General features: G+C 36.1%; 2 protein-coding genes, 1 long non-coding RNA gene and 1 other non-coding gene across 4 annotated transcripts; 2 read left to right on the forward strand and 2 right to left on the reverse strand.

Annotated features, from left to right (window-relative positions):
- The first annotated feature begins 3,856 nt into the window (after positions 1 to 3,856).
- TRNAP-AGG lies at positions 3,857 to 3,928 on the forward strand. The gene has a single exon. It is a non-coding gene; the product is annotated as a tRNA-Pro (tRNA).
- Positions 3,929 to 4,739: 811 nt separating this feature from the next.
- LOC122302682 lies at positions 4,740 to 8,055 on the forward strand. Its single transcript, XM_043114067.1, has 3 exons — positions 4,740 to 5,699; positions 6,575 to 6,820; positions 7,770 to 8,055. The coding sequence occupies exons 1-3, from the start codon at positions 4,896 to 4,898 to the stop codon at positions 7,791 to 7,793; spliced, it is 1,074 nt and encodes a 357-aa protein (XP_042970001.1). The 5' UTR covers positions 4,740 to 4,895; the 3' UTR covers positions 7,794 to 8,055.
- A 566-nt stretch (positions 8,056 to 8,621) lies between these two features.
- On the reverse strand, positions 8,622 to 9,800 carry LOC122302683. Its single transcript, XR_006240500.1, has 2 exons — positions 9,522 to 9,800; positions 8,622 to 9,380 (listed from the first exon to the last, which is right to left on the reverse strand). It is a non-coding gene; the product is annotated as an uncharacterized LOC122302683 (long non-coding RNA).
- Positions 9,801 to 11,550: 1,750 nt separating this feature from the next.
- Positions 11,551 to 12,682, reverse strand: LOC122303615 (BAG family molecular chaperone regulator 2-like). The gene is made up of 2 exons (XM_043115460.1): positions 12,202 to 12,682; positions 11,551 to 11,967 (listed from the first exon to the last, which is right to left on the reverse strand). Exons 1-2 carry the CDS (start codon positions 12,461 to 12,463, stop codon positions 11,741 to 11,743), a joined length of 489 nt encoding a protein of 162 aa, XP_042971394.1. The 5' UTR covers positions 12,464 to 12,682; the 3' UTR covers positions 11,551 to 11,740.
- Positions 12,683 to 13,457: the final 775 nt, after the last annotated feature.

Raw genomic sequence — 13,457 nt, forward strand, 5'->3', positions numbered from 1 at the left:
TATGTATGGCAGCTCGAGATTGAGGAAGAGCTTTGGCTGCCACTCTTGGTTTGGACTGTCCATGTGTAGCACCTTCAGCTTTGGGATCTTCGTGAATACTTTGTCAAACACAAATCAAGCTTCTTTTTAAAAAGGTGGAAAGTAAACATGTGACTCGCTTGAAAAAATAAATTTTTTAATAGTATACCTCACTCTTTTTTAAAGAAAGTGCACGATAGTTATACATTTTAATATTATATTTTGCATTACTCTTTATTATAGATTTTAAAATGAGACATAAAAAGGAATTAGACAGTATCTTCATGATCATGTATATAGTTGATGAATCCCTCGCTCAACGACCGGCCGGATTCATCTATCTTTTGATGATTTGGATAAAATGACTTATTTAAAATATATTTACCCGAAGAAAAAGACTCCAAAAGAAATTCTTTATTATTTGCCAAAACCTAATTGGCGTGACTCTGGGGTCGTGAGCAGTGGAAAAAGGTGACCCTCATGAGTCCCCGATCTTCCTACTCGAAGGAATTGGGTCCTAAATTTCCTTGTAAAATGAAAATAAGTTAGGTGTAGAAGCTAGCTAGCTCTCGATCGCATGGAAAAGGAAAACTTCAGCCCGCGCATATGTTTTCAAAGATTCTGAACAACATTTACTGTGTATGTTTCCTCTGACTGCGGTACGTAGAAGGAGAAAACAAATTAATAATTAAGGACTTATATACTATGATCGTTCGTCAAGATCCAAGATCAAAGGTCCTCAATTTAGTCCGTATTGACCGTAGTTAACCATGCTTTTTAGTACCTAATTTGCCTTTAATTTGCATGCATGCATGCAGCATGATATATCCCCGTTGCTAAATTTTCAAAGACATCGTAACTATTGTCAATTAGTTTGGTATATATACACGATATAGCTTGAGAAGTCATGGGAAAAAAGTTCTCTCATCTCTCTCTCTCTCTCTCTCTCTCTAAAAGTCTAGCTTATTCAGTCGTTGGGTTCAGATCCTGTACACTTACGGCTTAATCATGACGTGCATGCATGCCATGTCCCCAAGGGAGTATTTGGCGATCGATGAACTTGAAAGCATGATTAACAAAACATTGACGATAACAGGCTTAATATAAAGTCATGATTATGCACGATCGAGTACAATGCATGATGTCAAAGCTAGCTGCAGTATTGATGGAACTAACTAAAATGTATACATATATATACACAACTTGAGGCATCGCTCCTAGCTAGCTCGGCAATCAATCGAATCCACCTATCTTTTTTAGGGGATCAGGACGGTACCATTTTATTTATAGGCTTTACTTGTGGCAGAGGTATACTGTGGTTACAACCAAAATATTGGAGGTTACAAATAATCATAAAAACCCAACTTAAGTATTAAAACCAGTATTAAAATCAGGCTAAACATTATACCAAGATAACGACAAAGTAATATCTTAATAAGACGGAGTAGAGCAAAAACAAAGCAAAACCACCTGCATACAAAACTAAACAACCCGATTAAGATAAAGATAGGACAAAGTAAGTGGATAGCAAACTTGTGAGAAGCTGCTATCTACGTCGAAAAATGTGTAACCCAGCTTGGTCTATTCGAACTGCTCCCAAAATATCTTTTAGGAGACTGTTTATTTGCAAAGAAAATATCATTACCATTAGCCCCCAACTCGTCTAATATGTCAGCTACGTGATTCATTTCCCTGTAAGCATGGGAGATCCTTATCACCAGCGAGCTAGCCTTCAACTTAGCCTTATGCTAGTACAAGGGACTTGGTCATCTTTCTCCCTTCACTTAACCACCAGCTTAGAATTAGTTTCAATTTTAATATGCGTAATATTCCTCTAAATACAAAAATTAAGGTCACCTGAGAGGGCCCTGATCTCAAGATTATTATTGGAGCTTATGCCATAAAATCTGACAAAGGAAAAAATCATATGACCATACGCATTTCTAAGAATACCTCCGCCTCCACTTCTTCCAGGATTCCCTAGGCTGGTTCCATCAACATTGAGTTTAGCATATCTCTAAGTTGGTCGCAACCATTTCAAAATCTGAGTTGTCTTTTGCTTGACACACATTTCCATCAATCCAAATTGTTTCAAAATCACACCTTCTGAGCATCTGATGAAAGGTTTATTCATTTTGTTATGAAGGATTTGAGATAATAAAGTTCTGACTTTAAAGTACACTTGCTCCCTGTTTTCAAATATCCCCTCCATGCGAGCTTTACATCTGTAGAGCCACAAGAACTAGCTAATCAAAGAAGGAAAGATACCAATCACTATATTGAATTGAGATACTGCCTGAGTTTTGGATAACCATTTTGTATTTTACCACCACATGTATGAGTTGGCCATAAATTTAGTCCCAATGATGACTCAAAAAAACTCCAAACAAAAGTGGGAATTTCTACCAAAAGAAGCAAGTGATCTAAAGATTCCCAAGCAGCCACTTTACAGCATTCACATTTAGAGGCTAAAGTTATATTCAACTTCATGATATTCTTGTCAAAAGGTAAGCTTTTATACATACATTTCCACATGAAAATAGAAGTCTTACTGGGAAGTAATCCATGCCAGATCAACTTGCAATCTATAATATTATAATTAAATAGAAGTTAATTAACCACTTAAATATATAATAATACACGTTTATGCACAAACTAATTCCCAAATTGGAAATTCTTACATGCAAGCGAATTTATTATAATAATAATAATAATAATCCGATATAACCTGCAAAGGACTTCGTGTGAGACTCAAAATGCATATATGGCATGGCATAATAATGCAACATTCCATGCCATCTCTCTACTTTTTTCTTGGATGCCAAATAAAGATCAAATCTATCCTGCACCACTTTATGACTTCTTGTAATATCTTAACCAACTCCCCTACCTAACACAAATTAATAAATAAAAATCATATATATATATATATATCAATAGAATATTTGTTGATTTTTTTATTTATTTTATGTGTTGTTTTTGAAGACCGGGGTGAGGCATATTCTTGTCTTTATAAGTATTTCACCAACCAAAACGCCTTCTTTCTTTTTTAAAATAATATTTGCGGTTATAAATATATAAATTCCGTATACTCTTTTTAAAAAAAAATATGTAAATATGAGACTCACATGAAAAAATTAAATTTTTAATAGTGGATTCTACTCTTTTTTTAAAAAAATGCTAAGCACTTACACAATTCATGACTGTATTTAGTATTACTCTTGAAAATTTCTACTACATTCCTACACTACACATTACACATGATTTTTTTAATTTTTTTTCTCTTACCAAATATATAGTATATAGATGATGAGTAGAAAAATTCATTTAGTTTAGTTATAGTAAACTAAAAAGTAAAAAAATTAAATATAATATATGGTGTGAGAATGATAAGTAGATTATTTAATATTAATTAATTAATTAATTTTTTTACACTCTTCGGTTTATTGGAAGAGGCCATTAAGGGTCACTAACTCGCACGTGAATGTTTGTGGATTAGGAGGGATTAGGTCGAAAGTAAGCCTTGAACTTGGGGCCGAAAGTTCAGCCCAGTTTGTGTTTGAGTCAGATTTAGACATGGAGTGTTGAATCAGATCCAGACGGTCCAAATAATTACGACAACCGTGAAACGCATGAACTCTGTTCAACACAACACAGTGTCCCACTCCCAATACCAAAATGCCAGACAAATGATATTTATAAGCAAAAAATGTATAAATACTGCATATTTTTTTAAAATATATGTAATTTATATAAAACAATTTATTTTTTAATAACTGATCTAACACACGGCACTCTCTCATCTTTACATTCGGATTTTCAAGTTCCCTTGTTGAAAGGGCATTTGGTCTAGTGGTATGATTCTCGCTTAGGGTGCGAGAGGTCCCGAGTTCAATTCTCGGAATGCCCCCCCACCTTAATTATTTTCGTCTCCAGAACTAGAAGACCGTGGAAGCAAGCACGACGTCATCAGCATTCAACTGTGGATTTGGGGGTCTGACCCAGTAACAAACTACAGCCATATAAAAAGGAGTAAAGTGAGGTACCTTTAAATTTTTAAACTGGGATATTTCTTTTTTCGACGACTTGGTACACGTGGGCTGCCAGCAGTACACAAAGGTGCAGACAAAAGCGATAAAGACTCGGGTCCCACCCTACACTTTCCCGTGTAAAAGTTCATGCTGATTGGAGGATTTCTTCACTGTCATCTCTGGACATTTTTCCTATTCTGCCAACAAAATGAAAACCCATGTGTTAAGTAGATGGATGTAGGCGAATGATGGCGATGGTCTCAACACTCAGTAGAACAGTGAAAACTTTGCCGTAATTTCTTTAGGATCCTTTTATCTTCCGACCAAACAAAATTAGGAAGTCTTTAATTATCTTATTTTTATTTAAATAATAAAATTTAATTTATAAAATTTATATTGCCAAGAGCGGGAACAAGGCAGCGATCACGTGAATTAACATTACTCAGATTCACTGCGTATAAAGTATAAACAGCAAGTGCAGCTTTTATTGCTAAAAAGAAAAATAATTAAAAAAAATAAAATTAATAGGCTTGAAATACCAAATTCATCATCCATCCATGGCAGCAAACGATATCTGGATAACAACACAATCCAGTCCCTCACCCCAATCCCAATCCTCTCGGCCCACGTGGCGATAAAAAGCATTCTATCACTATCATCCCTCAATACGAGATAGCTGACTCTAGCCCCTCTCCTCTCTCTTACCTCTCTTTCCCAATGGGTCCAACTCCTGCCCCCACAAAAAGTTGTTCACTTTTTCTCACGATTTTTTCATTCCTCAGCTTCAACCAGGAAGAGAGATCAGCCTGAGGAAGCCAGAGAGAGCCTTCGTCTGTGAGTGTGTGAATGCGCAGAGAAATCATGTGCAACAAGAACAGTCCTCTGGATATGAAAACCAGGTCTCGGACCAAGAAAGAGAAAGCCAGAGCAACGCTTAAACCAGCACGCAAAACAAGAACCAAGACCAGGAAGCCCAAGTTCCTCAGCCTCCGCCTGGAACTTTCCCCAGAAAACTCACCAACCTCTTCCCAAATGACGCACAACCACAAAACCAACCAACACGATGATGATCATGACAGTAGCCAGCACCAGCTGAACCTGTTTCCTCTACACCCGGAAAACCTAGTGGAAGACAAAGACATACACGACGAGAACGTGGCCTTCCTCTTCGACACCGAACCCGGCACCACCCTTAACAGCCTCCTTGCCGAGGCTTCGACGTCCTCCGAGGATGACACTCTCTTTTCCCCGCCGTCACTAACGTACGCCTACGGGGGAAAGGATAGGGCTCAGGAGGGTACCGTTGATGTCGGTGGCAATTACTGTAACAGCACGAGCTCGAAGCTGGTACGGACGGCCATGAGGAACAAAGAGAGAGAACCGAGTGATCAGGAGAAGTGGGTGTGTTACTCGGAGGTACTAGTGGAGAAGAAGGAGCTGGAAGAGGTGAGCAGCTGCACGGCGGACGTATGGCCGCCTTGTGCAATGAAGCGGACGAAGATGCAGGGGTTGCTGTCGTTGAAGCTTGATTATCAGGGCATCTTAAACGCTTGGTCTGGAAAGGGCCCGCTTTTCATTGCTGGAGAGTCCCCCCCACAGACTGTGCCTGACTTGCACGAGGATCGGTCTTTTGCCCATGACGGTGCCAATGTAAGATCTTAGCTACGTACAGTTCTATATCCTTATTAATTATTATCTCAACAATTTTCATAATTCATATACGCATGTTTAAATTGTGAACCTGGATGAAGATCACAGCTATATCATTGTGGCATTAACAAAGTTTTTTCATATTTGACTCCGATTGCTTATTGGAATTCTGGGCAACATCACTTTTTCGCTTTTGGTGGCCCCAGCGCACCTTACCCAGCTGTGGCTATGGCCCAGTTCACCAACACTTTTTGTTGGTTGGAATGTCTGATATTTTCAGCTTTACATTACTGCAGTGAGCCATAGAAAATTTTTACTCATGTTACTCCATCACACATGATTATTTTTTATTGAATAAAAATTTTACTCGTGATCCATAACCCAAGCTTGCTGGAAGATCTACGATCCACATTCTTTTTTTACCTTCACTCGCACAGGAGCGGGCTTGGGTTAGATCATTGGGGTTGTTTCCTTATATAAAAATCTCTTACTTTAATTGACACTTGCTTGACAAACCATTTGGATGGAAGAGTTTTGGGAGGAATGGAATGTAAAAGAGTGGAAACCTATCATTGGAAGCTCAATAAAAGGTGCAGAGTGACTGCAGAGGGCATTGACCATCACTCCTTCCAATAATTGATAGAGCTAATTAAAAAACTGGTATAATAGCCAAATCAAGTGTTTTTTTCTTCTGTCTTAAAAGATCCAAACATAAAAGATATAATATCTATCATTCCATTATATTATATTATATTATATTATATTCTGTCTTGGTCCCTCGACATCGGCCAGAAATCAACGAATAACCAAAAAGTTTCTATAGTTGGTCTTGGAACTGCACTGAAGTTAGGTTGTGACATTTGTGGATTGGGCAGGTTCTAGGGGATGGGTGGGGCAGCGTTGGTAATATATGGGCGGTTCCAGAAATGGGTTGCAGTAGTACTGATATTGCAAGCATGAAAGTGGAGGAGGAGGAAGCGGAAGGCAAAGATGGTTGGAAGACGAGGCACAGAGAAGCAAGCGTGTTGAGATACAAGAAGAAGAGGCAGAACAGACTCTTCTCAAAGCGTATCCGATACGAAGTTCGAAAGCTTAATGCTGAGAAGCGACCCCGTATGAAGGTATATAACCCTCACCCTCTTTATCTTTTTCTCTTTTCTGCCATGCAAATATGTCAGATCGATGTTTGTCCTTAAAACTTAAATTGCCTCTTCATGAGTAGGCGGGGAAGTACTGGAGGTGATCTCCAGAAGTTCTATGTCAAGTAAATGCACTTTTTTCTTTTATTTTGTGCATTTTTTTAACAAGTATTTTTTAAAAAACAAATGGATAGAAAATGTCGGTGGCCATCCTCAGTGGTGTTTTCCAGCAAGAAAGAGTTGCATTTAAGTCGTACTGCCAGCGAAGTGTGAACAGGGATTTAATCACAATTTCGATGTTCAATGTGTCACGTTAACATATTAATTGAGAAAATGGTACATGATGCTGATACTAGCTAATTCTTGCCATTGCTGAGGCTAATCAGTACGAAATTCTGAATTCATTAACCCTAACTTTATCTTGTTAGAGGATGTCCCAATTGATCTGTCTCATTTTTCGCTTTCAATCAATGTCACACGACCCACACCGCTATTAATTTCAAAGCTAAATTGTTTTGACAAGTCTCAGTAATCTTATCCCATCCTACTTTATTTTTTGGTCGTGACAAGTACTGTTTGATTTGGCTATGAACAACTGGTCAAACCAAACTCTGTCCGAGTTCTCTAATCCAAATGGACTTTGCTCAATCTTATTTTTCTTATCTTTGACACTCCAACTGATTGCTGATTATCCCTTCAACCTGCATTTCAAAGAACCAAAGGTTCCAACTTCTAACAGCAGATAAGAGTTAGACCATCTTTTGGGGTAGAACAAGAACAAAAGCTATTAGAACTTAGTATGTTATATATAAATCAAGAAACTTTGGACATTTTTATTGATCTGGGTATGTTATAATCTTGTCTATTTGTTGCCAATGCTACATCAATTTCATCTCAGTGATTGATGATCTCTTAAAAATACTTTCTGCAGGGTCGATTCGTGAAGAGAAGTTGAGATGGCATAGTCTATCTTGGACATAATATTACTACTGCCTGAGGGTTTTATTTTCTTTTCCTTGCATCATAGTAGGGGCACTAAGATAATGTTAGTCAGTGCCAAAACAAATCCAAAGGAATAAAAACAAAAAAAAAGAAAGTTGTAGAGGCACAGAGATTAAGTTTTAAGGAGTGCCTACTTGGGAATAATGGATGAGATCCATTCCTGTATTCTTGTTTGCTTAATTTACCCGTCAATTTACAAAGCCAAATTATGTTTATTTGCAAAAGAGAAATACGCTAACCACAAAGTGATTACACAAAAGTAATCATATAAATTGATCTGATTTGATGCGGTTTATTAGATTGTAAAGTTATTTTTATTATAAAGCAAATTTGACGAATCACATAAAATCACATCAATTTGTGAGATTACTTTTATGTAATCCTTTTGTAGCTGTAGTACTACTCAAGACATTGTTAAGTGGCCAAGGGTGTTGCTTGTCCTTATACTAAACGACTCCATTTGCAGCAATTGTTGATCGAACAAACGAGGAAGTATATCTAAAAGTGTTCAAGTTCAGACAAAAATTTGAGAAGATAGATATTTTATTCTCAGAAAATCCCTTTGCAGTTATATTGAATATTGGGATTCCTTCAAATACTTTGTAATAAAATTGCAAGTGAGGTAGGAGATATGGTAGCTGTGAGGATAATCACCATGCTCTGCTATAGAAAGTGAACAACGCCTTGAAGAAATAGGAATACGATACTCTCAAAAAAGAAATGGTCATGTTCTTTGGAACAGGACGGTCGACATGCATACTTTTTCATTTGCATAGGAACAGAAGCAAAACAGGATTAGAATCTCCTTCAATTATAACTTCTGAATTTAGAAATAGAATATATAGATAGTTACATGTAGATTCCATAGTATTTAAACGTCAGGCTCCCAAGATCAGAGACACATGAATTTCATACTTAAAAGAAATTAAAAATAAAAAAAAAAATAGTACAATTTGTGACATGGTTTTGAAACCAACTTCGTTTCTCCAACCTCGGAACAAAGTTCAGGATAATTAAGGCCCTGTTTGGATAGCGATAGTGTTTTATCTCATCTCGTCATTACAACTTTCTTAAATTTTCACATAAAATATAATTAACAATTTAACATTTTCAAATCCTAAAACAATAATAATATTAAAAAATAATATTTTAATAATATTTTATTTAACTTTCATATAAAATTATTTTATCTTATCTCACTATCCAAACTGCAGTTTAACCTTATAGCAAGAATCAAATATCTAGGTCGAACAACCAATTATAGGAATATGTCCTGCACGTATTCATGCATCTTACCTTAACAGAACATGGAGATATGACAGAAAACCCCGAGGCAAGGAGGATGATAACGTTTGAAACAGCAGAAAATTATGGTGACAGAAGAAGAGAGAGCACAAACAGCTCAAACACAAAGCCTTTGTTGGGTATGTTCAGTTGTGCTCTCTATCTTCTGTCAACACAACTAATTAAAACCATCTTCTCAAGCAGAAAATCATCACCGACCTATATACTCTCTGATCGGGAAAAGGAAAGCATCCATCTGCATCAGCAGTCAACAGATCACATGCAATATATATATATATATATATGGAATACTAAATATTGGATCGAAGATGATAGAAAACAAGAGATGGAACAACATATGCTGGAATTTATTAGACTGTAGAAGATTTTTTCTTACCACAGATACAGAAAACAGACTCCTTCGGTGTTGGAAGTCGGAACGCTTTAAGTCTGTCAACTCAGAGAAAGATGCGGAGTGCTTTGTTGGGGGGGTAACTTTGTTAAGGAACATGGAAGCGAGAGGCTGTCTTCTCTTGTTGATAAGAAAGGCAAAAGGGGATCATTATAGATATCTGAAGCAAGTGGGTAGATAGACCATTGACTCATTTGATTAACTCGGTCTAAAGTAACTCTGCATGCTAACCCTTCAGCTTTCATTTTCTTGGAAGATGACTTTTTTATGAGTACCCTCAATTGAATAATATCCATATCCAAGATATAAAATAAAGAATTTTTTTTTTTTTACTATTTTCATCAACTTAAACTTTTAAGATAAATGATGATTTCATATGTTATCCGAGTAGAGGTCCTGAATTCGAATCTTAACTCTACTCTATTTTATTTAATTAAATATTTCATATGTTGAACCACTCATTAAAAAAGTCTTACCTATACGTGAAGATGAATTTTAAAATATAAAATAAATAATAAAATATATATTTTTTCATCAGCTTAAACTTTTGAGACAAACGAAGATTTAACAGTAGGTACATATGTATTTAATTACATAATATTGCCATCCTTTTTTTTTTTTTTTAATTTTTTAACAGTTCTCTATTTTGTCATCAGCATGTATTGCCCTTTTTATCAGTAACAAAAGGCAATAACATGGTGGCTCCGAGTAGATGACCCATTTGATGGCAAGGAATTGTAATAAAGGAGATGCTCGTCTCTACCCACAATTGTCTCAATCAATCGATCTCGATTGGAACTTTTAAAACAGAATTATAAAGAAATGTCCATCAATACCCCTTTCATCTGGAACTTTCACAAGCTATAAGACCCCAAAATGATAAATCAATTAGGGCCTATAGAGATTTTGGTCCATCGAGTTGTATTTAAGCTTCATCATTATTCTTGTATTGGGCTTTGTCGCTCCAGCTATGGGCTTCTTGTTAATATTATGTGGCCAATGCCATGTAAATTCGAGATCCAAATTAAATTCTATCTAGAATAATAATACATGTACAATTATTTTTATAATATTTTATATAATTATATTTTAAATTAAGGTTATTTCTGTAAAATAATATTATTTTTATAAGTTATTTTACAAAAATTTCATTTATTTATATAAAAAGTTATGAAAATTATTGAATGTGTATTATTTTCCTTTCTAATATATCGATATCTATGTGTTTTTCATCTTTATTTTTTAATTGGACTGTATTAATAACGGGAAAGTTCTTGAAATACAAACGGAACAAATTCAATCTTCGAATCCACTAGTTGCTGAAATAATGGCAGCACTACTGGCAGCAATAATGGCCTCCAACCAAGACCAAGAATGGGCTATCTTTGAAAGCGACTCTCAACTGATTTTTGAAGCTATCAAAAGCACGGATCTCTTTTCAAATTGGCAAATATCTCCCGTTATTGAATATATTCAGTGCCTATTTCTTTCTCATCAGTATTGAAAATTAATCAAAATTAATCGATATGTGAATTGATGTGCGCATCAAGTGGCGCAATGGGCAGCAATTAATTTTATTTTTGGTTACATATCCCTTGATCTTCTTTCTAGATAATAATGGAAAAGACCCTCCTTAATCTTTGTATTAAACCTTTATTTATAATATTATGATTAGGAAAAAAAAGAAAAAGTAAGGGCATGCATGAGGAGGTGTGAGGGGTCTAAGAATGATATTGTACAAAGTTATACAACAAAAAAGAATTTAATACCTGTCTTTGGACCCCTTTGAGAACCTAAAATCTTTGATTCTTTAGGATATTTTCTTGGAATGAATTATCAATGGAACTCCCTTTTGGCTCAAGCAATCTATACATACTGTGGAACCCATAAAATGCCAGCTTTTAGCCATAAAAAAATAAACTTACTTTACTACTGCTTTAGCTTTATTCCTCAAAATTCTATGAGTCGGCGTGCACGCATGGGTGCTATAAAATGAGGGAAAAGGCCAGGAAAATAAGTGAAGGTGATTCATATATATTAGCTCAAAGCCAGCATTTAAGAGTTGCTCACTCACACACAAAAAAAGGATACAAGCAGCAGCATTCCTTAATCTAGCTAAATGGAGGAGGACTCATCACCATGTTTTAGCATTGTTTTTTTTTAATGGTTAGTACTGAACAATATGATTAATTTAAGTTTTTTTTTCATACACTAATGGTATGAAGGGGAGCCCCAATTGGTTGGTCTCCTGCCAAGCCATAGAGTTTCCTCTCCTTTGTAGCTGGATCTTCCAGCAGCAGCACCTTGTCCTTGTCTCTCACCCCAACCATGTGTAAGTATTCACCATCCTCTCTCTCTTTCCCTTTGAACAGTAGCCTTTGCTCCCCTGGCTCCAAACCAGTCACCAATGACAGTATCATCTTCAATTCTCCTGAATATATATTATTCAAAGGGAAATTTAATCACTTACCACAAGAAAAGAACATCTCCTATACATGCTCATGTTGTTTCTTATATTTAAGACTCATTTAATCCCTGGTTTAACCAATTGAACTCTTGTTCTGATCAGATGATTCAGTACAGTAAAAACGATGCAAAAACACTAAATCGGAGTACTGATTGTAATGTAAGCAAGTACAAGAAATGCATGAGAAGGCTTGATTACCAAAAGTTGAAGTGGCTTCAATGGAGATGTCATGCCATTTTGAGACGGTTGATGAGACTCTAACTGTGATCGTTCCCTCTCCCACACTTTCCCCAGTGTCTCTCTTTTGGACAAGCATGCCACCAGGTCGAAGTTCCCATTTGATTTCACTTATGCCTCCACAGCACCCTTTTTCTCCTCCTTTGATTTTGTTGCCATTTCCACTACCACCACTGAGCTTTGAGCTGCTTCTGCAAAACCTCTTTGACCTTAACTTGATCATGATCTTTCCACTCTCTTTTAGCCCTCTGATCTATCTCTCTCAAAACTTTAACTCAATGGAGAAGATAAAGTGCTTGGAGGTTGGGTAGTTACATATATAGGAGTATAGAGCTTGCATTAATCTATGAATATAAAATACATGTCGCCTTTAGTTTTGCCATAAAACTAAGGCTTATGTTGGTAATGAGACAATGAGTTTGTGACACATGTTTCTGAACAATATGGGCACAGTTTCGTGTGGTGATTTTAGGGGGGCTATAGGCACATGGGGGTGGGTGCCTCACTACACGCTTGCTTGATTAGCGGGCCAATCTCATTCGAATTGATTGGTCAGTTGGTCTTTTTCAGAAAAATGGGTTTTTTATGTTTCTTTTGATGGCTAGCTTCTATCTAGCTAGTCTTGGACTCTGTTTAAGAACTGTACTGTCAAATTAAGGCCTTGTTTAAGAGATTAATGTTAGGCATAGTTCTAGAACGTCTAACTGTGCATATTCTCTTTGAAAAAATAACCAAGCCTATTATTAAAAACTGAGTTCTTTCATACAGATTACAGATTTGTTTATTTTTTTTAAATAAAATATGCGAAACTTATACACTTTTAAGACTTTTCCGACCATTTCTCTCGTACATAGCTTTAATATACAATTCAAAGTTCAAACAGACCCCAGATTGATAAAATAGCCTCTTCTATTTTACCTTTTTCTTTTTCGTGGATCCAAAAAGTCATAGCTCTCAACTGTCCCCATGGAATATATATTACATTAAACAAAGACATGAAGTTTTTTTGTCCGGACTCGTAAACTTGTGATCATTTTGGTTTAATATTATGCTCAGTTAGGTGGAGCTTATATTTGTATGGATGATTGACTAATCTTTTGGGCATCGACCCATGTGGGAGACAGTTAGAAAAATACAGTCTCTCTTGCTCTCAACCATGTCCAAGACTCCTAAAGTCCTCATCTTTATATTAAAGATAAAATTATCCGCCGAAATTA

The sequence above is a fragment of the Carya illinoinensis genome, chromosome 3 (genome assembly GCF_018687715.1).
Source record: "Carya illinoinensis cultivar Pawnee chromosome 3, C.illinoinensisPawnee_v1, whole genome shotgun sequence".
In the NCBI taxonomy this organism is placed as follows: domain Eukaryota; kingdom Viridiplantae; phylum Streptophyta; class Magnoliopsida; order Fagales; family Juglandaceae; genus Carya; species Carya illinoinensis.

Bases quoted from the DNA above. Each gene is read 5' to 3' on its own strand.
- LOC122302682 (XM_043114067.1), top strand. From the start codon at position 4,896: ATGCGCAGAGAAATCATGTGCAACAAGAACAGTCCTCTGGATATGAAA. The intron at 5,700-6,574 runs GTAAGATCTTAG...TGGATTGGGCAG, and splicing joins TTGCCCATGACGGTGCCAAT to GTTCTAGGGGATGGGTGGGG. The intron at 6,821-7,769 runs GTATATAACCCT...TACTTTCTGCAG, and splicing joins AGAAGCGACCCCGTATGAAG to GGTCGATTCGTGAAGAGAAG.
- LOC122303615 (XM_043115460.1), bottom strand. From the start codon at position 12,463: ATGATCAAGTTAAGGTCAAAGAGGTTTTGCAGAAGCAGCTCAAAGCTC. The intron at 11,968-12,201 runs GTAATCAAGCCT...ATATATATTCAG, and splicing joins TGAAGCCACTTCAACTTTTG to GAGAATTGAAGATGATACTG.